General features: G+C 44.0%; 1 protein-coding gene across 1 annotated transcript in view; it reads right to left on the minus strand.

Annotated features, from left to right (window-relative positions):
• The window catches only part of RFC3 (replication factor C subunit 3), a 97,841-nt gene that overhangs the window by 26,972 nt on the left and 47,640 nt on the right, over window positions 1–23,229 (minus strand). The window contains exons 4-7 of the mRNA XM_069639976.1: window positions 19,967–20,064; window positions 19,699–19,880; window positions 12,597–12,733; window positions 12,415–12,513 (exon numbers count right to left, since the gene is read on the minus strand). Coding sequence (XP_069496077.1) covers window positions 12,415–12,513; window positions 12,597–12,733; window positions 19,699–19,880; window positions 19,967–20,064 — 516 coding nt within the window. The remainder of the gene's footprint in view (window positions 1–12,414; window positions 12,514–12,596; window positions 12,734–19,698; window positions 19,881–19,966; window positions 20,065–23,229) is intronic.

Consider the following 23,229-nt stretch of genomic DNA (forward strand, 5'->3'; position numbering starts at 1 on the left):
AGTGTCCTGTCCGCGGAGCGAATAGGGAAGTGTGTCCGCGGACCGGACATAGATATCACTAATTTTTTGTGATCTACTTTTTGGTTATTGTTTAATAAACTACTGGACAGATTTTCACAAAATTTACAAAAGCACGCTTTCGGGACCAAGCCACTGCTCCTGCCGCAAAGCGTGGGCCATATACCTTTTTTGCAAAGTTTGGTGAGGATTCGTCCAGGGGGAGCGAAGTTATAAGCCGCCCCAAAAAGTGCTCTTCCTATAGAGAGAGTGTGAGTGTGTGTGTATATACACTGTTCGAAATCATTTTATATGTAGTAGCACCTTCCCTTGCTAGAAAAGAAGGTGCCTAGTGGAGTCACAGGTACCAATAAAAGTAGTCTTAAAGATTCTCACTTATTGCGAAACTTTCAAAGACCCTCTCCCAATCCATCCACTTTGGGGATAGCCTGGGTAGGATACTGGGCCAGAACACCACCATCCAGGGCAAGGGAGGGTTAGGGCTAGTACTTTACACCCATTGTACCCTATTGAGACAGGCATGGCAAAACAGGTAGGTTTACTTACCCACTGTACCCAAATTCACTAAGGGACCACTGTAGAAGTCCTAAAAAAAAAAAACGATGGGCTTTTGGATTTGTGCTTTGGTTGCGTTGGAGGAAGCCTAGAGATCACTGGTGCAGAGGTCACTTCAGGTGTTGGGTTCTTGGATCTGGCTAGTTTGCGGATTATGCGCCGATGGATCGGCTTATGGGCAGCTGGACCACCACTCCAGAGACCACCTCAGGTGACTCCCATGATGCAATGAAGGCAGCAAGCAGAGATTGTCACTTGAACAAAATGGCAGAAGAACTGGGTAGAACAAAGAAGCTGGTCCTGCAAGGCCCCTCTTCATGATGTAGCGCTGCAACCTTAGAGAAATCCTTCTTGGTCCATAAGCATAGGATCTATGGAGTTACAAAGCTCAACTCGGGACGTGGCCCATTGCGCCAAAGTATTCCAGGACAAAATCTGGCTACTCCACAGGATGGTTCCAAGCTCTTCCCACGGCTGGATCTTCAAGCAGAGGTCAAAACTACTTGTTCCCACCAGTCCAGGGGTCAAAGTACCAATGTAGGTCTTCAGGAGATCTGCAGAGTGTGTTAGGGAGAATTTTCAGTTTCTGCACTGTTAGGTAAGATTTTTTTAGCACGGATTAATCTTCCTGACATGTGTCAACCCTAGAACTTGTTGCTTTACTGGTGGATTATTTTTCCCTATACCTCAGTGAGTGGGAACCTTTTTCCACACTCACATAATTTTTTACTCTTTTTATGGGTGTAAGACTCTCCAGAGTGTATTTTTGTATTCTATTTTGGCACATACTGCCTATTGTGGCTGGGTTGCCCTGGGGGCTTGGGCTCCCCTCAACTTTCTCTGGCTAACCTTGTGAGAATTAGTTCCCAAGGGCAGAAAGGATCTTTAGATGCCTTTCACATTTTATTAGGTGAGACCAGCACACCCACCTTATGTGGAGTGCTGGGGAGATACTGGGTATCCCCTTTCTCATTCTAAATGTAACGTTTATGATACAAGGAAAAACTTCTGGTGGCAGTGAACCAGTTTATTAATTTGGTGCACCTTTACCGTGGGCTGTTTCCATGGATGCTCATTTCAGTGTCCCTTCCCCTGACCTCCAGTGCGGGAAAATCCTGTGGGTCAATTTTGTCTTTGGTGGCTATCCCGCGGATTCCCTGCCCAGGCTCCAGAGTGTCTGAAGACAGGAAAAGAGGGAAGAGTCCAAAACTCTGCATCCCTTTGTCTTCCAGCCTGATTGCGAGAATCCAAAACTGGGAGGCTGGCTGTCTTGAAAGGACTGTCTAACCTCCCCTCCCCCTCCGCCCCAAGGTTTGAATGTTGCATGGCTGTGATTGGCTGGGTTCCTGCATAAAAGTATGATCCTGGAAGATGAAGATGTAGACGACCACTGGAACCGAAACCGAAGAGGAAGATTCAGAAAACGCATCCGAGACCATTTCCAGCAACCAGAGAGCCTGCTGTGTAACTGAAGCCTGCTGTTACCCTTCCTTCCAACTGACCTATGACTCCGGAAATGACAACCCTGACTCAGAGCATGGTGAGACACTCAAGAAGACCTGCATTTTGAGCCACCCCACGTCGTGCTACAACCTTGCAGGGCTGCAATACCCCAAAACCGTGGGACCTCGAGCCATTGTGCGGCGCACGGTCTTCCAAATCTTGCTGACACTTTGTAGGCATCCTGCTGGACCTCCAGGGACGCAAATAGATTCCGAAATGTCCCCTCACCAGAGTGCTGGACCTTGTAAACGACAAGCATCCTACCAGCAATATTCAGTCTTCTGGCTCCTGAAAAGGGCACCAAAACCACAGAACCAAATCCAGCCTTCACCATTGATCCTTGCTTCAAAAGTCCTTCCAGTGTCCTGTCTTCAGTCTTCATGACTAGGAATCCAGTGACCAGGTTTTTGGCTGCAGATACTCCTCCTGCTGCAAACTCTTCTTCTGTGCTGAGGTGCTGGCTTGGGCATAACTTACCTCAAGTCTCTTGTGATCCCTGTGTAGCTTTGGGGTGTTTTCTGTGATTGGGAATCCTCTCGTCCAGTTCAGTCCAAGCCCCTGCTGGAATCCTCCTAGGGGGTCTTCACTGAAGTACCTGGACCCTCAACTATCTTTGAAAGGAGAATACTTACTTGTTTGAACAGTCTTCCTCTGGAAATCTGACTTGCCTGAAACTGAGCCCTCAATTGGATCTTGCTTCCCCTGACTTGCTGTTAGCCTGTACAGAATAAGTTGGTCTTCGGTTATACTGATCCTTAAGTTGCTGATAGCTCCTTAGAATATCTGTGTGCCATTCTCAAAAAGTGTTCTTTAGGTGTAGCTGACCGTGGTATGCTTGGTGCAATCCTCAATTAGTGTGAAAAATGTTTACCGATCTTAGACTATGTTCCACTGAGCTGAAAAATAAGTGCAATTGTATATTACACCCCAAGGTCCAACTTCCCTAGAATAACTTAACCTGAATCAGAGTTAGAGGATTTTACTGTTCCATGAATGAGTTCCACTATTCAGAAAAGTATATTGTTGATTTATTATGTGATTTCTTTGCTGAGCGTCACGGTACAGCTGCTAGGGTCTACTACCCTGTATTACAGAAAGTAATCTAAAAAGTAACTAATTGGTTTTACTCCCCAATAATAGGTGTGACCTATACTGAATGTGTATGAAAAGGTTCGATTTACCTAGACTACTGTTAGTTTTCTAAATAAGGTCTATGCTTTGGTCTGTGTACTTTAAAGCATAGCGTTGTTTTTTTTTATAATGTGTTTATATGATCTGTGATAGTACATTTCCCCCAAAACGTATCTGGGCCTACCTGTATTTAAACAAAGCACTTATCTTTATAATACATAGTGTTTCTTTGGACCATATGTGTATTACAATGCCTTTGTACTGATTCTACAGCCCTCTCTCCCTCCTAAGATAAGCCTGGCGGATTGGTCTACGCTACCATATACTCTGGTGGTACAGCCTTATATTAAGAGTGGAGTCTTGTACCGTCTCAGTTGAACGGTTTTACTAAGCCCTTAGTTGGACATCAGAAAAACTGTCCTAACATGTGCTAATTTACTTTGACCTGAGAGACCCCCAGCACTTTTGCTGGGCTCTGGACTTTTTCTTAATTTCAAACGCTTGAGTGAGTGGAACTATTTGCCACTCACTTATTCTTTTTCTCCACCTGGGAATTGTATTCTCCGTTTTATGGAATTTGGTAACCTCCATATGGGAATACATGCAACTGCTTTTTGCTTGGCGGCATCCAGCGCCCTCTGTGCAGTGTCACTGAGGAGTCCCTTGGACTTCTCTTTATGTTTAAATACTTTTTCTTTTGAGAACTACAGTTGCCAAGAATAGTAGAATAACTTCTCTTGCATCCTTTTTGTTTTGTGGAGCTAGCACACCAACCTATGTGGGGTGCTGGATTTTAACTCCTTCTCCTACTCATGTTACTTCTTGTTACAATTTAATTGGCCGGTGGCAGTGGTTTCTTTTGGCTACCTTTTGTGCAGGTTACTGGCAGGCTGATTTCTTAGCTGCAGTACAGCACCCATGGGTGCCCATTTTCTCAAAATGGCCCGGTCTAGTCAGGCCTGCTTCGGGCCTATTGATATTAGTAAACATGGGGAGCGTTTGATAGTAGTGGAAAGAAATCCTGATGCTACAAAAGAATACACTGAATCGCAAACATAATGATCTTAAATTTCTATTGGAACCCACTTGCTATCAATGCGGACAGTTTCATTGATTCAGTCAAAGATACCATAGACCGGGCCTCTTGTCAAGTATAATGGTATTGCAATCATGCCATATGGGAATTTGAATATCTTGTATGATGCTATGATGACGGTGAGCAAGGGCATCGGGAAGAGATCTTTATCCAAAGAATGTAAAAAACACTGCCATGCATGTTACAAACAGTGGGTGATATACCACCAGCCGCAACTTGGACGAATGAAAGACATTTAGAGTCCTGGTTTATATATGCATCACATATGCTAGTAAACAAGGTAAAATCTATGAAAGTGACGAAGAGACCTCATAGTGATCATGAATTAATAACAGCTATGCAGTTGGGGATCGAAACAGATATCTAGATAAGTTGAGATTTTCCTCCAGACATAACAGGATAGAAATCGCCTATGGATAAACACAGAGGCGAGGGCACTATGTGCATCAATTATGCCCTTCTATTGTTGAAGTTTTGCTCTAAATCAATTAAAAAGAACAGGGCAAACTTTTCCCACGAGCATATTTTTGATCATGAGATCAATATAGAAAAGAAAAAACTCAGGTGATCTTAGGGTGATCAACAAAATAGTTTGGGAACAGAGGTTTGATAGTTAAAAAAAAATAATAATTGTCTCTTGGTCTTTAGAGTCAAACTGTTTCAAGTGGATTCGGAGAACATGCTAAATGCAATTAAGAACAGATTTGCTCCCCGATTAACATGCAAATATCTCCCCACACAGCAGAATTGGTTAATGGGGTAGCTGAGCAATATTGGGCCGCTTTTCATAGAGATCTCTCTGGCCAAGATAATCTCAACTCAGACCAAACTATTGAGGAGAGTGAGGTGTCTTGGGAGATCCCATTAGACCGGGAGGTTTCTGGTGCAGCTAATTAAAAAGACGAACTCGGCAGGCACACCAGGCCATGATGGGCTCACCTACAGCACCATAAAGAAAAATCTTGAAAAATTGTTGCCTTTTGTGATGGCAAGCTATATACTTCTCTGATCCTCACTCATTTGCAAAACTGGGTGGAGTGAACAGGGAGAAAGGATACTCGACAGGTTTGCAAAAGGAGTGGGAACAGCCCTCAATTTATTTGTATTGAACTTATTAAAGCGACAAAAGAACACAAAACATTTGAGTGGCCTTCATAGATTTGAGAAAGGCGCTTGACAACAAATAAAAAAATGCTATGGTCAAAGCGGAGAGCTTGAGGCTGACACATCTGATTTCATCTATGAGGGCATTATATACCTCCACCAAGGTCTATATTAGACTAAATGCTCAGGGCACACTGACTAGAGCAATTCAAACATCCAGTGGCTTAAAGGCAGGGCTGCCCACTGGCTCCAACCTTGTTTAAACCCGTTTTGAGCGACTTGCCAGAAGCTTTAAAACAAACAAGGTCACTCCCTCCAAAGATCAGTGATCATCAACGTGGGTTGAATGTTATATGCAGACGACTTAGTCCTGATCGATCAGACCCCGCTCGGATTACAACCTAGACTGTCAACTCTGCACGAATATATGATAGAAAATCAACACCCCCAAATCCAACATTCTGACCCTGGGTGGATGCGGAGCCAGCAGTAGGAAAGGCTTCATATGGTATGTAGCCGAAGGTGTCCTAATGGAAACATCATATTTTACTCACTTGGGCAGGTGTGTATCCCCAAGTATTAGATGCACCACGTGATGGAACTAAAGATGAAATGCAAAAACATGACATCTCAAGGGCGTATTATATGCGAGAAATATGGGAAACTTTCCATAGAGCCAGTTTGAACGTTTAATCAAAAAGTAGTACACACATTGATTTATGCTGCAGAGACTTTGCACACCAGCTGAAATATGGCCAAAACTGGAGGGGTCTTCCTGGAGAGCAATTCTGAGAATGCCACACAAAACCCCTACAGTCGTAATTCGGTACGAACTTGGCCTAACTTCGCTGACCGCTAGAATCCCTTGGAAAATATTATGGCTGTCTTGGAAATGCCAAACCTAAACAGTGGTATCCCCCTATCATATTGTAAAAGAGGAGCTTTTTAAAGGGAACAAAAGCTTAGCAGCTCATCAGAATTCAAAATGTATCAGCAATACAACAGCTAGATGTAGACCTAGAATCGTTTGCGACCAATCCACAGGGAGTAAAACGAAAGCTCTGGGAAAATGATTGGATAAAGACTTTGGACGCATGAGGAAAATAGGTTTTATATGATGCCTTGATATTGGAAACAGTCCTAATCCACTGCCAAGATAACGTTCCAGATTTCCCTCTGAAAAATTGAGGTATGGTTTCTTAAGCTTCAGACTGAACCTGTACCCAACAAAACAGGTTACAGCTTGTTACAAACTATCGACTGATGATAAAGGCTGCAGATTCTGTGGCATAGAGGGTGAGATGGAATCTCTCAAGCATATCACTCTTTATTGCACAGGCCTAACGTATCTTAAGACCAGATACTTGGGAGAAATGATAGAAAGGAGGGAAAGCAATAATGCAGAGGATTGGTTGCGTATCTTTATTTTGGGTCAACATTTTTCGATGATTTTTGCTTTGCTGACATTTGTAAGGGAATTGTTTTCGCATGTTTAAGGATGATGGGAATTTGCTATCGAACGGAAATTCTTGTGATTATGGACTTGCTGTTTGTTTTTATCCGTTTTAAACTTGGATATGACATTGTTTTAGTATGGAATATGATGAAGGCTATTTTTTGGAAAATGAGAACATTTTGTAATGAACAATGTCCAAATAAAACAGTTGCTAGACTGATCTGTATAACCTTTATTTCCCTCCATCCTCAATTTTGCAAAGGAGATGGTGCTTTATGGACCTTAACCGACATCATTCTGTGTGCTGGATATCAAATGTATAACCAAAGGTTACTCGCCTACATTGTTTCATGTATAACTTGGTTACTGCATTTTAGAATTGATGGTGCCTTGTGCATATATAAATACATATTTTAACATGACAGTGTTTTCTTGGGTCTATGTATGTACTGATTTCTTTGTACTGCTCCACAGCTCACATAACTCCCTCCCACAATAAGCCTGGCTGCTCAGCCACTCTACCCACTTGTGTTGTACAGACCTATACTAAGAGTTGGGTCCATAATACCAAGAGAAGTCGTATGCAGTCCCACACCAGTTGGACTTTATAAAAACCTACCTAAGAAGAGAGGCAGGGCTTCACTAAGCAAAGGAAGAAAGGGCTAAGAAAGGGATGCAGGCTGTCTGCAACCGACGAGTTCCGGGTCTTCAGTGGGCTGCTCCCCTTCTTAGGGGTCTTGGCTTCAATGCTGCAGAAGTCCTCCTTTTATCCAGAATCCGCGCTGGAGTTGCCCATTGCCCACCAATGGCAAGGATCTGCACCATTCAAAATGGCAGGCACTGTCAAAACCTGGACAGCCTCTGTTAACTGCATCTGTCCAGCAAAAGACACCTGGCAGGGATAAGAACTGAGTCAAGACAGCCCCCAACATCCAGCCACATATAGAGACCACAACTTTGTCCATGAAACCCAGGAAAAGGCTTACCAACTAGGTAAATCCAGCCACTCCAGGGGAGGAAAAAGTAAAAATGACAAAATGGGCGAAGGACTGTTAGGGGGAAATTTTAATTTCTGTGCCAATTTTAATTTCTGTGCCAATTCCCTTTAACCTTAAGAGACCCTGAGCTCTTTTGCTGGACTCATGGCTTTTTAATTTTAATTCCGAATTGAGTAGGACTTTTTTCTCACTCCCGTGTTTTTCTGACTAGGATATCCTGGGTTTCATACGGTTTTATGGAGTTTACCAGACTCCATAAGCATCTGCTTTTTGCATTGACACACAACACCTTTTGTGCAGTGCCACTGAGAATGTTTAACTATTTTCTTGGGTGGACTACTGTTCCCAAGAATAGTAAGATGACCCCTGTCTTACCTTTTCCTTTATGGGTCCAGCACACACCACCCTATGTGGAGCGCTGGGGGGATTACATAGTAATTCCTTTTAACCCATTCCTCATGTAACATGTTGCTACACTAACTCACTTGGATGGCTGGTGGCAGTGTTTTTTTTTTACTACCTGGTGATATGTATCTGCAGGTTGATACCTCAGCTGCAGTACAGCATCCAGGGGTGACAATTTTCCCAAAATGGCCCCTATCTTTTTTCACCATTTCTTGAAAGTTTCTTCTTCAGGGCTTTTACTCGGTTTGAATCGGGTTCGAGTCTTTGTGGGTTTTGCCTTTGGCGGGATTCAGCCCTGAAGCCTGCATGGGCTCCAGTGTGTTTGGAAAGGCAGGAAGTGAAGGAGGGCCCCGAAACTTCCCAGTCCTTTGTCTCTAGGTGTGCCTGAGCGAAACCAGTTTCTATTAGCCGGCTGGCTTTCCTGAAGAACAGCCACCAAGATGAGCGATTGACAACCTAGGGCTGTGAATGAATGAGAACTTGCATAAAGAGGTTTTTGGGACTAGAGGCAGAATCGACGACTTTAGGACAACGTCCGACGATGAAGATGTGAAGAGATGCCAGAAAACACCCTCCTGGAACGCAAAGTGCCAGGTGAAGCGCTGCAGCTGTGCTGACCCAGTTTTCGTTTCGACTGGGAAGACCTGCACAGGATGACTTCCTCCCTTAAGCTGGTGGGACCAACAAGCCTCAAGACAAACTAATTTGGCGCAACCCCCGACTTGCTGTGACTTTCCAAGGCTGCAGAATCCCAATACCCAGGTTCCCTGATCATCTGCGAGTGCATTGTCTTCCGAAGTGCAAATCCAGCCAAAACTTTATGGGCATCCAGAGGACCCTACAGAAGCAGGAAATCTGCCTCCAGAGTCCAGGATCAAGGAACTTCTAACCAGAGCTGTTTGTCGGTCTTTGGTGCAGAGAAAAAGGTGCCAAAACCACAAAGAGCCACTGAATTAAGGAGAATCCTTTGCTGCAGAGTCCCTGTCTCCATAGAGTGCGGATGCAGGAGCCCACCAGACATCCTCCCTTTTGTCACCTCGACTAAGGACCAGGAACAAGGGTCAGCTGTACTGCAACCAGAAGGCATCCAGCTGGAACAAATTCTTCAGTTCACAGGTACTGTGGGGTTTGGGGTACATCATCCTTTTGCCATTTGGGGTGCTTCCTACCTTGGGGAGTGCTATTCTACCCTACTCCGAGTTGACCTCAACTCACTTGCCCTAGCTTTTCAGCTTGTGCTTCTTCAAGGTTGCTTCCCTTGAGTTGCTATTTTCTATTTGAACTACTGACTATTTAAGAACATTTTCTACAAAGAGAGCATCAGTAACATGAATTGGCCCATTGATTTTGGCTGCCCTTGCTCCCTAAAGGCCCCCTTCTGAACCCATTGGCATTGTCAGTGCTTGTTCCCTTACATGTTTTAATTGTCGAACACTATTATTGCTGGGATACAAGACTGTCTGCATCCCTTTAGGAGAATCTACCTGTTGTAGAATACCAGTATGTTCTGATCTAACCCTAACCTTTCCCTCTGCAAAGGTGATACAAAATAAGTGTTATTACTGACCTCAAAAGAAGTCACCCTTGCTGCTGAAAAATGTAGAACATATGAAAAATGACTCACCTACTTTACTGTTCACATTTTGAATTGAATCCTTACTTTAGATTAAAACGCAACTAATAGTACCATTAAAGAATGCTTGAAATATCTTTGTGTATATATAAATACATATTTAATATGCAAGTTTAAGTGTGTGTTTACTTGGATACTTGTATTTACGGATTTCATTGTACAGCTCTACAATTCACATTACCCCCTCTTAAGATAAGCCTGGCTGCTCAGTCACAATACCAACTTGTGTAGTACAGGCCTATATTAAAAGGTGGGTTACCCAATATCAAGAGAAAGTCTTGTGTAGTCCACACCAGGTGGACTGCACCAATTCTTACCCAATAAGGACAGGCGAAAATATTGTTCCACTGCCATTTCCAAGTATTTGGTACTCTATTGGAATTAAGTGCGAAAATGCAAAAGTGCACAGGACTATAGAAAAGAAAACAATATTAAAGTATACGCTGCCACCAGCCCATCCTGGACACATCATGCAAGTAACCACAAAGTTTCTAGACACAAAGTGTCCCTACCACACTTCACAGAAGGAGATATGTGCAAATATGTACAAACATAGAACTTCACATTGGAGAGTTCCTCTGCACTGATTACCATAGAGACTGATTGGGATCCTTAATGCCAGTAAGATGGAGATTCTCATCGGCACATCTGCATCCTCATTTCCTGTCACTCTCTGGCCGGCCTCCCTAGGCCCTCTTCCTGCTCCCACCTGTGAGGCTAAGAACCTCAGGGTCATCTTCGACTCCACACACTCCTTTTCTCCTCACATCTCTGACGTCTCTAAGGAGTCAAAACTACCAACTGCACCTCCTCAGAGGTATCCTTCCTTTTATCTCCTTCAACCACAAACAGAAGCTCACTGTCTCTAGAGCCCTGGTTCGCTCTAGGCTCGACTACTTCAACAGCCTCTTTCTAAATCTGCCTGCTTCTACTCTCCGCCCTATACAACTCATCCAGAACACTTGTCCTTGGTCTCAAGCCCAGGGATCGAATCTCTCCAGCACTGAAAGCTCTGCATTGGCTCCCAGTGGCTGCGAGGATTAAGTTCAAGACTCTCTGCATGGTCCACAAGGCCTTCTGGGGCCTGGGGCCGCAATAGCTCCAACTATCTCTTCGTAAACACCTTTCCACTCAAGCTCTTCGCTCCACCACCTCGCTCAGGGTCGGTCGCTTCTCCAAGCAACAAGTTGGTGGTAGATCTTTCTTCAGCTGGGGACTCCCTCTGGAACAGCCTTCCTGCCTCTCTGAAACTTGAGGAGAACCATCTCTGGTTCCGAAGGCACCTCAAGACCTTCCTCTTTGCTTCTGCCTTCTCTTCCTCTCCCCTGCTGATTTCCTGTCTAATACTGCACTGGTCACCCGACTACCCTCCGATTTCGGGCCCAGGTCCCTGCCCGCCCAGTTGCACACCTGCATTGCTTCCCGGCAACCCTTCCACTTGGGTCTGTATCTGTAACCCTACAGTGCCCTACGTGCACTTTTGGACATCTGTTGCCTGCACTTACCCCTTCACCTGCTGGCCGCACTTCTTGTTGTTATTGTTTTGATCCCTTGTACTGTACAGAGGAGAATGGAGGCTGAAAATACATTCACTTGCCTCCCACTATGATTAGGTTTTAGCATACTGGTGGGTGCAATTCCTACAATCACTGAAGGCAATTATTTGGATGCGATGTCAGGCAGATGCCAATACAAACTGTAGTTGTAAGAAATTGAGGCTGGTTGAAACATTGGAAATTTAAGTCCAGGCAGCGTATGAAAACCTTTACTCTGCAGGGAAGGTGTGAAAAGACATATATATTTTATCTAAACACTCTTCTTGAATCGTACATTTCGGAATTTCTATACAATAGCTTCATGTTTTCATCACAGTCTAATCACTGGGACCCACGGATTAGCCTTGTGCTTACATGTTAAGAGACATTAAATACAAAACATTATGTGACTTTGATCCTACTGGTTATGTAATTTCCCTGCAATGGTGATGAGAACGGTTTCCCAATGGTTGAGTATGTGTTATTTTCTTCCCAATGTTATTGCATTGTAGATGAGTGGCCGTGCAGCATGGAATTCCTTACATACTTCTACCAGCAGTCAATGGAGTTTAAAGGCAATCAGTGGAGTTTAAAGTGAGAATATGTTCTATGTAAAAGATATGCCCAGCTCTGCGTATGTGAATTTCTTTGTTGCTCATTTATCGTGTGACCACCATAGAGTCCCTGTGACTTTGGGGAATTAGACTTTATATTTTCCTTGTCACACGCAAGTATCAATACACTTCCAAGATCAGCAAATTGTATACCAAATGTTAATTTGCATGCAGAGATGACACAGGTAAACAATAATTGACCAACTATCTCTCACACCCATCTATTACCCATAGGAAATATTAATACATTCAAAAGAACAAAAAGGAGGGTCAAAAAAGTACCTTGCTCTGTGCAAAATAATGATTGCCTAGCACATGGTTTTGAATGGATCTTTACTATGAGAATTTCTCAGACACTGCACCTACCGTTGTGGAGATTGTTGACTAACTATAGCATTAGCGGTCTCTCTCAGATACACTTCCCAGTCTGTTTCCGGTATGTCTTGATCAGATGAAAATGGATACCTAAGTGGTGAGAGGCTCACATTAAGTTATCAGTAGGTAACAAGGGTCTGCACATTACTATAACACTGTTTGCCTTCACTTACTGTTGTACCCTGCAGGCCTCACACATCAGTAACGCTTTTCGAAGGTTTCGACCGGATTTTTCAGCAAGCCGGCGAGCAAGATCTTGAGGCAGGCTCAAGCCCTCTTTCTTACATACACTGGTCAATACCTGACATATCTGGAAGGAAACCCACACTAATATTAATCAAATCCTTGAGAGGCTAATGAAGACATTAAAAAGAAAGAATCTTTGAAGGCAAGGATTATGAATCTCTTTTAACAGTATACAGACAGAAAATACAGAAGGTCAGTTCAAAGTGATCTCCCCTGGAATATCATACATGCAACTAACAAACGGAATTGGATTGCAGATCAAGCTCACCACATTCATGGATGCTACACATTTCTTGCCTGCTCCTAAATAATAGCCCTTCACGCTTGGTATCTTAAAGTGCTGCCAATTACTCTGAACTTTGTCTCCGTCACAGTTTCTGAAACGTTCTTACATGTAATTCACAAGTCTCTGGGGAAAAATATTTCCTTTTGTCATATGCATCATCCTACCCTCCGGCACAGAGACCTCAAGTAAGAAACTATGCTCGCTCTACGACGGTTTATGCACTTTCAAATTTATAATCGATTTTCAATATGTCCCTCCCTGCGACCAGCTCATGATCATTTTAATTCTTGAGTTGCTGGCAATATAACATCCCCATCAACAACCCTCTGGATATGGTTGAAGGCTTAGACACTATCATGTCATCCAGTTGGACAACCAAGATTTCTCACCTACCTGTTGACCTAAATCTCTAATCTTGTACTGCGCTTCAGGATCTCTGCTCTAAAAGAATGATTTTAAAGCGTCCGTTGCCTAGGACATTCCTCTAGATTTTGTTATCGCATTATTTCCAGTTCCTTTGGGATATGAACCTTTGCAGACCTCATCAGCAAACAGGCATACATTTACTTTAGGACTGTCAGTAGTTGCTTGGCTAGCTTCTAGAGCATTGTACCATGCACCTAAACAACGTTTCTTCAATCTGCTAGCAATCCTTTTTCGTGGAACACTAGCAGAAAGGTTTGCTTAAGCCCAAGTAGCCTAAAATATCACTGACCTTCCTGCTTTTAGAAAATGGTGGACTGTGGCCAAAACAATGCAACAGAGAAGGCAACATAGGGAGAAGCGGAATATTTGCTTGGCAGCAGCAAAAAAAATAAATGATAGGGACACATTAAGTTAAAGAACCTATCAGGGTTTTTTCTAAGTAGCCCTATACAGCATTCACATTAGGACAATTCAATTGCAGCTACAGGGAAGCCATCCACTTCCCCCACCCTTTCCTCCACCTCATTCCCCTAGTGTTAGTGGGGGCACTAGGTTCTAAGATGCAACAGATTTTTCCAATTGGAATTTTGGTGCCAAGATCCCACGCTCTCCTTGCCCTTTCATTTTTTTTTTTTTTTTTTTTTTTTTTTTGTGAAAGCAAGCACTGCCAAGCGAGGTGCCAGCCTCGCAGGACTGGAGATATTCACTGAACATGGCTCGGCTTAATCTTGTGGGAGTTCTCGCCTAGCTACCTTAGAACCTCTCACTCCCCCCAACGTGAGCTATCTCTTAATCTCATTGGTGGATAGGAGCCTGAGGCCCAGGAGGAGCCCACTGGAGAGCGGCTTCAGAAGGGTCAGCCCAGAGGCCTTTAGAGCCCACCTCAAAAAGATCCTTCTGCTGAGGTACATCATAGAATAGGAGCTGCTGCAGGCCCGTGAGTGCGAGATTCAGTAGCTCTGAGAAACCTCAAGGCAGGAGTGCATCTGGGGATACAGTGTGACTGCATCATATTGTGCATGGGAGAGCGGCTGTGCACATAATGTGCATTTTAGGCAAGGAGTGGGTCCATATTATTAAAGGGGCTTAGCTACAGTGTCTATAATGTAAGAGGGAGCCAATTTACTTTAGGTGGCAGCGTGCATTCTGCTTAGGGAGTAACCACATGCTCATATAGAAGCACGGACATACATAAATGTGTGTAATCGTTCGGAGTACGTCAAGAAACAAGAGTATTACGCTTCACTTTTTTGGTTATATTTCTTCTTTGCTGCTGAAAGTTGGAGTAAACTACAAATCTCAGCAACACATGGTTTTTCTGTAGATTTAACTGAAGAACACACCATCAACCAACCAATCCCTAGTTGCTCACATGCTGTTCTCAATTCAACCTCCCCTTGTTGCACTTTCGGCAAAACTTTGTTTAGTTTGTGCATGTTCACATGTTTATTTTATGTATCATTTCAATATTTAGGCAAGTCTGTTCCCATACCCAGTGGTGAAATAAATGCTTAACTTTTTCCTTCGGATGGGCCTTTTTGTAAGTAATGTCATGCTTAGTATAATCCTTTCAGCGTTTGGGTCTCATATTTTTGTATTTAGTGTTAATTTCAGTGGCACTCACTGTGGTGCGTGGGTCAGCAGAGTGCAGCTAGCACAGCTTCTCTGAAGAATTGCAGAACGCTCATGCTTACTTTACAAGTAAGCATGTACATGTACTTCACAAATACATCGGGCGATGCCCGTGATGCCTGCGTCTTTGTTTGCACACCGAGGTCCCTGGCCAACTCCATCTGCCTGGGACACCTCGTGTGCCACGCAGAGTGCCTGCTGTGATGGCAGTGATCATATTTGCACACTGAGGTCCCAGGACCTCTCCATCTGCCTGGGAGACTGTGTGCTGTATTTAATGCCTGCTGTTATGCGCATGATTTCATGTGCACACCGAGGTCCGAGGCTCACTTCATCTGCCTGGGAGACGTTGTATGACATACTGAGTGCCTGATGTGCCTGTAGCCTACCTGTTATGGACTCTTCCAGCCTTCCTTTGGCTATATGTGCCTGTAACCTACCTGATTTGACTTCCCTAGTCTTGCGCTGGTTTGATGTTCCTGTAACTTACTTGATTGCACCTGTAAGGTAGCCCCCTATACCATTCAGTGTGGCTCTACCAGGTTGTGCACCTACACCAACTGTCCTATATATCCGTGCACCAGATGTAGCTTCCCGTACTAGGAGGCGTAACTTTACAAATCTATGCACCTACCGATATTGTAAAATGACGTATATGTACACCTAAGTAGCCCCCCATACCACAAGGTGTGGCTTTGCACCTACCCAGATTGTGTCCTGTTGTCTTTGTGCACCTGGTGTGCCCCCCCCCTCCCCTTGCACCAGGAGGTGTGGCTTTGCCTGACTGTGCACCTTCCTTGATCATGCCCTTATGTAACTGTACACCAGAGGTAGCCCTCTGTACCATGAGGTGTGACTTTACCGGATTCGACACTTACTGTGATTGTGTCACTATGTGTGGCTTTGCCAGACCATGCACCTACCCTGTTTGTGCCATTGTACGACTTGCACAATGTGATGTTCTGTAACCATACCGTTAAGAAAACTAAAACCTGAAGCATAAAAAGTAACATGCATGTACTGTAACCTTAAGAAACCAGTGCCTTGATGCTTGCGGGTTTAGTGCGCTTTACAAATGTAAAAATAACTACATGTTTAATGGGCACAAGGACCACGTAGTAACTCATTGTTACAAATGTGTATGCGCGCCTCCTCCTTGTGCATTATCACACCATTGAAAACTGCATGGCTGGAGCAGCCACTTGCAAGAGGGCCCCAAAAGGTAAAACTATCGACTATTGAATATGCAATTGCTCCAGCGTACCAATAATAAAATTGGGAACGCTTGTAGGCCCCCCCCCCATTCCAGACATTGGGGACTATGAGAAATATGAAGATGACGCGCTCCTGACAGAATAACCCCAAGCGGATTACCGATACAAATGAGCCTCTGAATATCCAGAGGATATCCCGTCAGTCAGTTTCAAGACTACAGAGCACTTCAGTTGCAGTGGCTGCTATCCACCAGATTTCAGATGGTTGGAAACCTCTGCAAGCCAGGCTAGACAGACATTCAGGAGTCTTCAACCTATACAAACAGAGAGTTTCCTTGTTTATAGTTGACAAACAATATCTTGACTCAGTCAAAAGAACCTTTGGTTTCCAAGGAGACTTGGTGGTCCGAAAGAAAGCGGCCTCTTCTATTCCTTCCACCTGCTGCCTAACTATTATGGAGATGACCTCCCTCCGAGAGGCCAAGTCTGCTTTGAAAAGATAAAAGCAGCCTTCATTGTATGAGGGACAGTGTTGCGCAATTACCCTAAACCCCTGGAGCAATTGTCTACAGGAGCATCACACCCATGAGACAGACGAAACAAATACACGTCGCCTGGAAGGATACTCGGTAACATACCGACAAGAAGGTGAGTATTCACCTGGTCAGGTATTTTACAGTAGGGCGACTGGCAACCACCCCAAGATTTGAAGGATACCTACATGACACCAACTAAATTTTGTCCACTTAAATGGTTCCTCTGACTGCAGCGGGGTAGTTAAGTTTGGGAGTTGCAAACCTGCAGTTTGGGCAGTCATCAGCACCATGGTGTTCACAAAGCTAATGCAACCAATAGCAGCAGCTGTCCGAGTGCAGCGGATAAGAACGATCATACCTGGGTGACACGATTCTCATGTCCCAACAAGAGATTTGTGTTGGGTTCCATATAACAGTGACGGTGGCCCTTAGAGTCTGGGTGTCTTAATAAACTGGATAAAATCAGACTTCGTGCCTTATTGTGTCCTACAATTCCTGGGTTTCCAGATGGATACAACTTTGTTGACATTCTGGCTCCTGAGCAGAAAGATACAAGACAAAGAAAAAATGGTTCACCCCGATATTGAAACATGAGGTCTTTGCATACTAGAGACACTTACCCCGCCAATTCATCCATGTTTTCTCGAGCCACTGCTTTACAGAGCCCTCTTTTCTAAAACTAGGATAACTGCTTTGAGGTCGTTCATATAAAAAACCTGGTTCCTCTAGACTGACCTGTTCTGGTGGCTGTACCACACGGAGGCATTGAGCAGCGGGCCATTTTTGGATCAGTCCCGGACCTAGTGAGTGCTTTTGAAAGACAAATTCTTGTTGCATAAGCGCCTTGCAAATGTACAATAAATTGATCGGAATGGGGCACAGTCTGTGGCAAAGTGTCCACCAAAGGATCGCCAGGCACACTATCTCAACATCCACTGACTAGAATCACTAGTGGGTCACTTTTCAATTGAGCGCTGAAAAGGTATTCTCCTCAGGATGGAGAACAATCACAGCAATATACATAATGGGAGTACTGAAGCAAAGGTTATTGACCAAATTGGTTAAAGACTTCTGGTACTATTTTCTTTTCAACAGTCATGGATTGGCACACTCCAAAATAGCAGACCTGAGTTATTTGATGTTGGTCCCAAGGTGTATAGTGTGTTACAGGACACCTGGGGCCACTCCGGATGGATTTCTTTGCTCCAGGCTCAACACATATTTGCTCCTATTCTTCAGCAGGATTGGGGTGGCATTGAACATTTCCCTACAAATCTCATGCCAAGAAACAGATATGCCTTCCCTGGGCCCCCAGGATTCAATAGGATTTACATGCTAAGGATCATAAGAGTAGATGTATGCCTGCAAGTATCCAGAATCATAGCAGAGCAATCCTTCCAGGTACACAGATCACTACAGGTTCAGCACTCAAAGAGCCAGTCACTAGGTTTTACATGTAGAGTCAGGCCTTTGAATGCAATCATTTCTCCTATGTTATAAAGAGCTTACTGGCAACAATCAGCCCTCAGATAGTGATCCCATGCCCAAACTTCCCACCTCACCTCTGCACCCCAGTCACACCCATCAACAGATTCCGATTAAAGAAAGGCAAATGTCACAAACAAAACAGTCTGTAGAAAAAGGGTAGGTTTGTCTCCCATTACATTTCCAATCTGTGCAGCCATGCAACACCCCTGCAGGAGATGGTGTATGCAGGGAGCATGCATTTTCTGTCCCCAGCACCGACCAAGCTGCATAGGAGAGCATGCCTCTCATTTTGCATTCCTCTGTGTTTCAGTGGGCACCACTTCAGCAACAGGGGCGTCACATGATTTCCCTGATCGCGCCTATTTGGCCAACGGGCTTGAGGGCCGCTCTACTATTGCTATCTGCTCCTGTGTCACCCATGTTTACGTAATACAAGCAGTCTCAATTGAGCAGTCGGACGGAAGCAGACTGCAGTCCCCCCACTATCCTCTCTGGCTTTAGAAAGACCTCTAGTAAGCAATAGACAAAAAGAAGACTTCCGTCCAATACAGGGGATGAAAAAAAAGCTTTATGTCTATTAGCAAACTAATTTAATAGGACAGGAGGTCACTGCAAAATGATCTAGTCCATGACCCAAATATTAAGATTTAAGAATCCCTAGCAGCAAAATACATATATTCGTGGCAACAACTATTTAACATATTAGAATAGATATATAGGTCTCATTTACCATTTCTGTAGAATTCTAAAGAAAATGTTACGTAGGTGACGAGGATCAGCATTCTTAGAATTCATGTAAAACTCGGAGAAAGAGGCATGGGCTAGACAGCTGTGTCACAGCAAGGTTTTAGCAATACAGCTAGACCAAATTCAGCAAAATCGAAAATCAACCACCTCCTCACAGTGCACACAAATCACCCAATGTTTTGCTTCTATTTCAGGGCACCTACTTTTTCTATTCGAGTAGCCCAAAATGCTGTTGCAGTCCTTGCAGCTTCCTTCTTTACAGCCAACTAGCGCTGCATCCAAACTGTTTCAGTACTACATAAATGGAGCACAAAGTTCTTGACGCAACTTCTAAAAGTCATCATTTTTGCAGTATAGTAATATGGACTAGCTCACTGGATACTCCAGGCTCAGAATAGGAGATGAGGCCCGGTATTTTAAAAGCCTATTGCCCGCATTTGTGCTGTTGTGTCTGCGGTCATCTGAACCGCAAGCCAGTAAATGCTACAATAATACACGAGAATTGAAGCAGGCACACCTATCGGGTTTAGATTAAATCACGGTGCACTATTTACACAAACATATTTCATAACTTAACAGTGGGGAAAAAAGGTGCCTGAAATGCAAAGAAAAAACAATGTAATGGAAGAACCCATTCAAAGCTGGCTTTTTCTCCACCATAGAAAAGGGGAACTCAAGCCGATTTTTACTGCAAACCTACATCATCAATGCTGGGAGCAGGTACTCGCACGGCCAAACATCGGCTTCGAATAGGTGGAATGACCTTTGAGGTAGAATTGCAACACAGGATCAACCGGCACGTGGACATGTACTTCTCCATGGTTCTTCTTAACGCATGCTGAGCATCCTTGGAAAGTTTGTCAACTTCCGTTAACAGCACCACTGAAAGACAACGTTTAGAGGTGATAAATACGCGAAGCTTCTACTGTGACAGTGATGGATTTTGATCAGGCTAAATTGCAGCTAACCTTTAAAATCTCTTTGGGTGCTTGTCTCTAGTTGTTGCGACTGCGCGACGGTCTTCAACAGCTCCTGAATAACAACACGGTCACTGTTTCCCGCATCACTAAATAAAACAAATACAGTAGTGGCTGAATAAGCCATATGGTGACAGAACTCAAAAACAAGACTGCTTTGCACCACGAGGGATAGGTATAGTGCTGTAGTATTCCATTTCCTAAAACATTTAATAGGCAAGTCATGTACAGGTGCAACACTGAAAAGTGATGTTATGAAAACCGGCTTGCTCCCTCCCAAAAGGACGCAGTGCAGCCAAAACTACTAGTATGGGAATGCTTCTCTGTTTGGTGGATATTTCCTTGTGATTATATTGAAAAAAAAGGTCATGACGATCGAAAATGACTAATTAAACATATGGATTCCAGGCAAAGAAAAACAAAGCATTGCAGCTTCTCTTTTCTAAAGCCAGTTAAAATGTCAGAAAATAGCAGGACAAATGTGTGTCCAGAGGCTTAATGATTCGGCCTCTTCAGTGATCTTTTGGGGAAATTTCCTAAAACATTTAATAGGCAAGTCATGTACAGGTGCAACACTGAAAAGTGATGTTATGAAAAACTTTTGATTCATCAATCATGAGAAGCGGCAAGAGAAGGGATTGCAGATGTAGATCCATGGACTGAACAGTGAAGTTAGGAAGGTAAAATGGTTTGGAACTCACAGAAATAGAACTTAACAAGCATTTGCTGAATCTCCCCAACCATTTTTCTCGTTAAAGCGCTTTCCATCACAAATGATGTTACAAGTCCTCCTCCTTAACCTACAGCTCTTGCATGGGTTCCTCTCTCCAAATTCAAACTGTATTTTTAATTTTCTGGTCCAATTGAATTCCTTTGCTGTGTCTTTGTTGTAAAGTGTGCCCACGCTACACAAATCAGATCCCTTCACCTGACATATTTCAGTTTCCCAGAGCAATAGTTATGATTAATTTACAACAGCCAATAGCCCCCCTTTTGTTTTACATTTGTCGCTCCAAGTGAGTAAGTGTATGCCCAGACACACATCCCTTGCTTGCTCGCCGCACGATAGGAAGAAAACCAAGCAGATGTCTAGTGGACATCATAACTGTATCAGTAAGGAGGCACCTCCTTCCCTGAACTGATAGAAGGAAAGGCCTTTAGTTTAATGAAAATGGCCTACAGTGTCTGAATTTTAACTGGTGGTGATTGGTCCTTCAACAACCAGAAGTTGTGAACACCTGGGGAGCCTATAGTTCCTCCCCAACCAAAAACGGAGGGGTCGTTAGAATAGCAACGGCCAGGGCTGGACAGCGAAAGGGTAATTTACCCTTCATCCACCACAAGTTTCACCACCTCACTAGAAATGTGGTAGGGAATGTGCAAATGTGAAACACTTTGGGACCCAGGAGGGTCCACCTTGAGCAATGCCAAGGGGACTGTCTAAACAAGCCAGAAGTCCAAAGCTCAGTACCGAAAAGTTTCCTACCTGTCCCACAGGAAGGTGAGCATGTCCAATGCATGTGGAGAACTGCTTTAAATGTTTGGCAAGTGTTTAACCTGGTGATTTCTGGTGACCCCCCTGGCTGCTTCAACTGCTACAGAGAGTCTGTCTTCTCTTCCTATTATCTAGCAAGTGGGCAGTTCCTATTTGCTGAATTTTAACCGCATGGACTCAGAAGGAACTCTTTAGGCGTTTGGAACCCCCGCCGATTGAGGGATGCCACTTGCGGACCAGACAAAAGGTACGTCTTAACCTGCATGCAGGAAAACAACCTCTTGCTTCTTCCCAGACCACTGATAACATCGCAAATGCGAAACAAGATCCCAAAATAGTCACTGCAGCAGAAGTAAACGTGTGCGCCCCCTCGACACAACCTATAACCTCTCCTAACAGCAGTGAGGGAACCAATGCTGATGTAATCCCAGATAATTGTGCGCTGCCAACAAAGGCTTGTTTAGAAACGCTCCAGTCAACAGTGGAGTTGGTGGGGGCGGTTGGGGCTGCTTGCGAGAAAGAGCGTGATGTCCCTTTCTGCGGGGGCATGAATGTGGAGAAAAAAGGCCGAACAAGTAAAGCTCTGTCGCGCGTTGTGGAAGTTGTTTCGGCTAGTACAGGTCTCTTGGAGAGGCCACTACATATATGGTGCCGGACTGCGGTTTCAGAGATCTCAGTGAACTCAAAAATGCAACAGCTCCTCCTGGAGGAGGACGGTATTCAAATGAATACGGCTCCACTAGGACTCCATTTCTCTAAGAGCATACAAGCGACAACACACACAGAAGAAATTCAAATCAGTCCAACCTCCAAAAGAAAGAGGTTACTCCACATAAAACATAATGAACATAAAATGACATGAGGATGGCACACCTATTACAGTAGATACTGGGAGCTGCCCAAAGTACAAAATAACTGTATTTCCACGCAGACTGGAAACCAGATAAAAACAAAGCGGGCAGCAGGCATGCTATGGCCGAAACAGAGCTGCATGAACAACAAAGTGTCACTGTAGTCATATACAGCTCGGAACCTTGATGAAAAAAGCAGACCCAGCAGTTAACTGGAACGACCCACCAGGTGAGCTCCTATTGGGGAGTGTTCTGTGTGAGTTGAACCCGCAACACAAATGCATAAGAGTGATGGTGCACGCCCCCTCCAATAGTGTGAGGGAGAACATCTGGCACTCAGAATGTGATCGCTGGAAAAATTAAAGGCCTGAATACATTTGGAACCTTCCATCGCACCTTTGGGTGAATTTCAGGACATGCTAGATAGCAAGAAACAAAAAGCCTCCAATACCGAGGCAGTATTTCTGATTCATGACAGGTGTGCTCCCGAAACTACCCTAAGCCCGGCTTCCTCTCAGAGTGGGATGGCAGCTCCCTCAGAGGATGAGCAAAATATACTGATAAGCCACCAAGGAGCCGGGTCGCTGAAAGCTCTTAAAAGCGTTGAATGCTTGTTTAGTCCTTTTTCTAGCATCATTGGAACAACTTCTATAGCTTAAAAAAAACATCTTGAAAGTGCAGAAGATGCTTTTCAAATTAGTTCACCTGTTCAAATAGCTGTAAAAGATTTGACTGTGGCAGTGAGATTTACTAAAGATATTGCACAATTGGCCCCGAGCCTAGTCAAAGACTCAAATCCAATTCCAATGAAAAGAACAAATGTGGCTTTAAAAGCAGCAATACTGATAGAATTTCCAATTAAAAAAGCTAAATGAAATAAGAGGCAAAACCCTGTGAATGTGGCACAG

This window comes from Ambystoma mexicanum, chromosome 7q (genome assembly GCF_040938575.1).
Source record: "Ambystoma mexicanum isolate Mex_15411 chromosome 7q, UKY_AmexF1_1, whole genome shotgun sequence".
In the NCBI taxonomy this organism is placed as follows: domain Eukaryota; kingdom Metazoa; phylum Chordata; class Amphibia; order Caudata; family Ambystomatidae; genus Ambystoma; species Ambystoma mexicanum.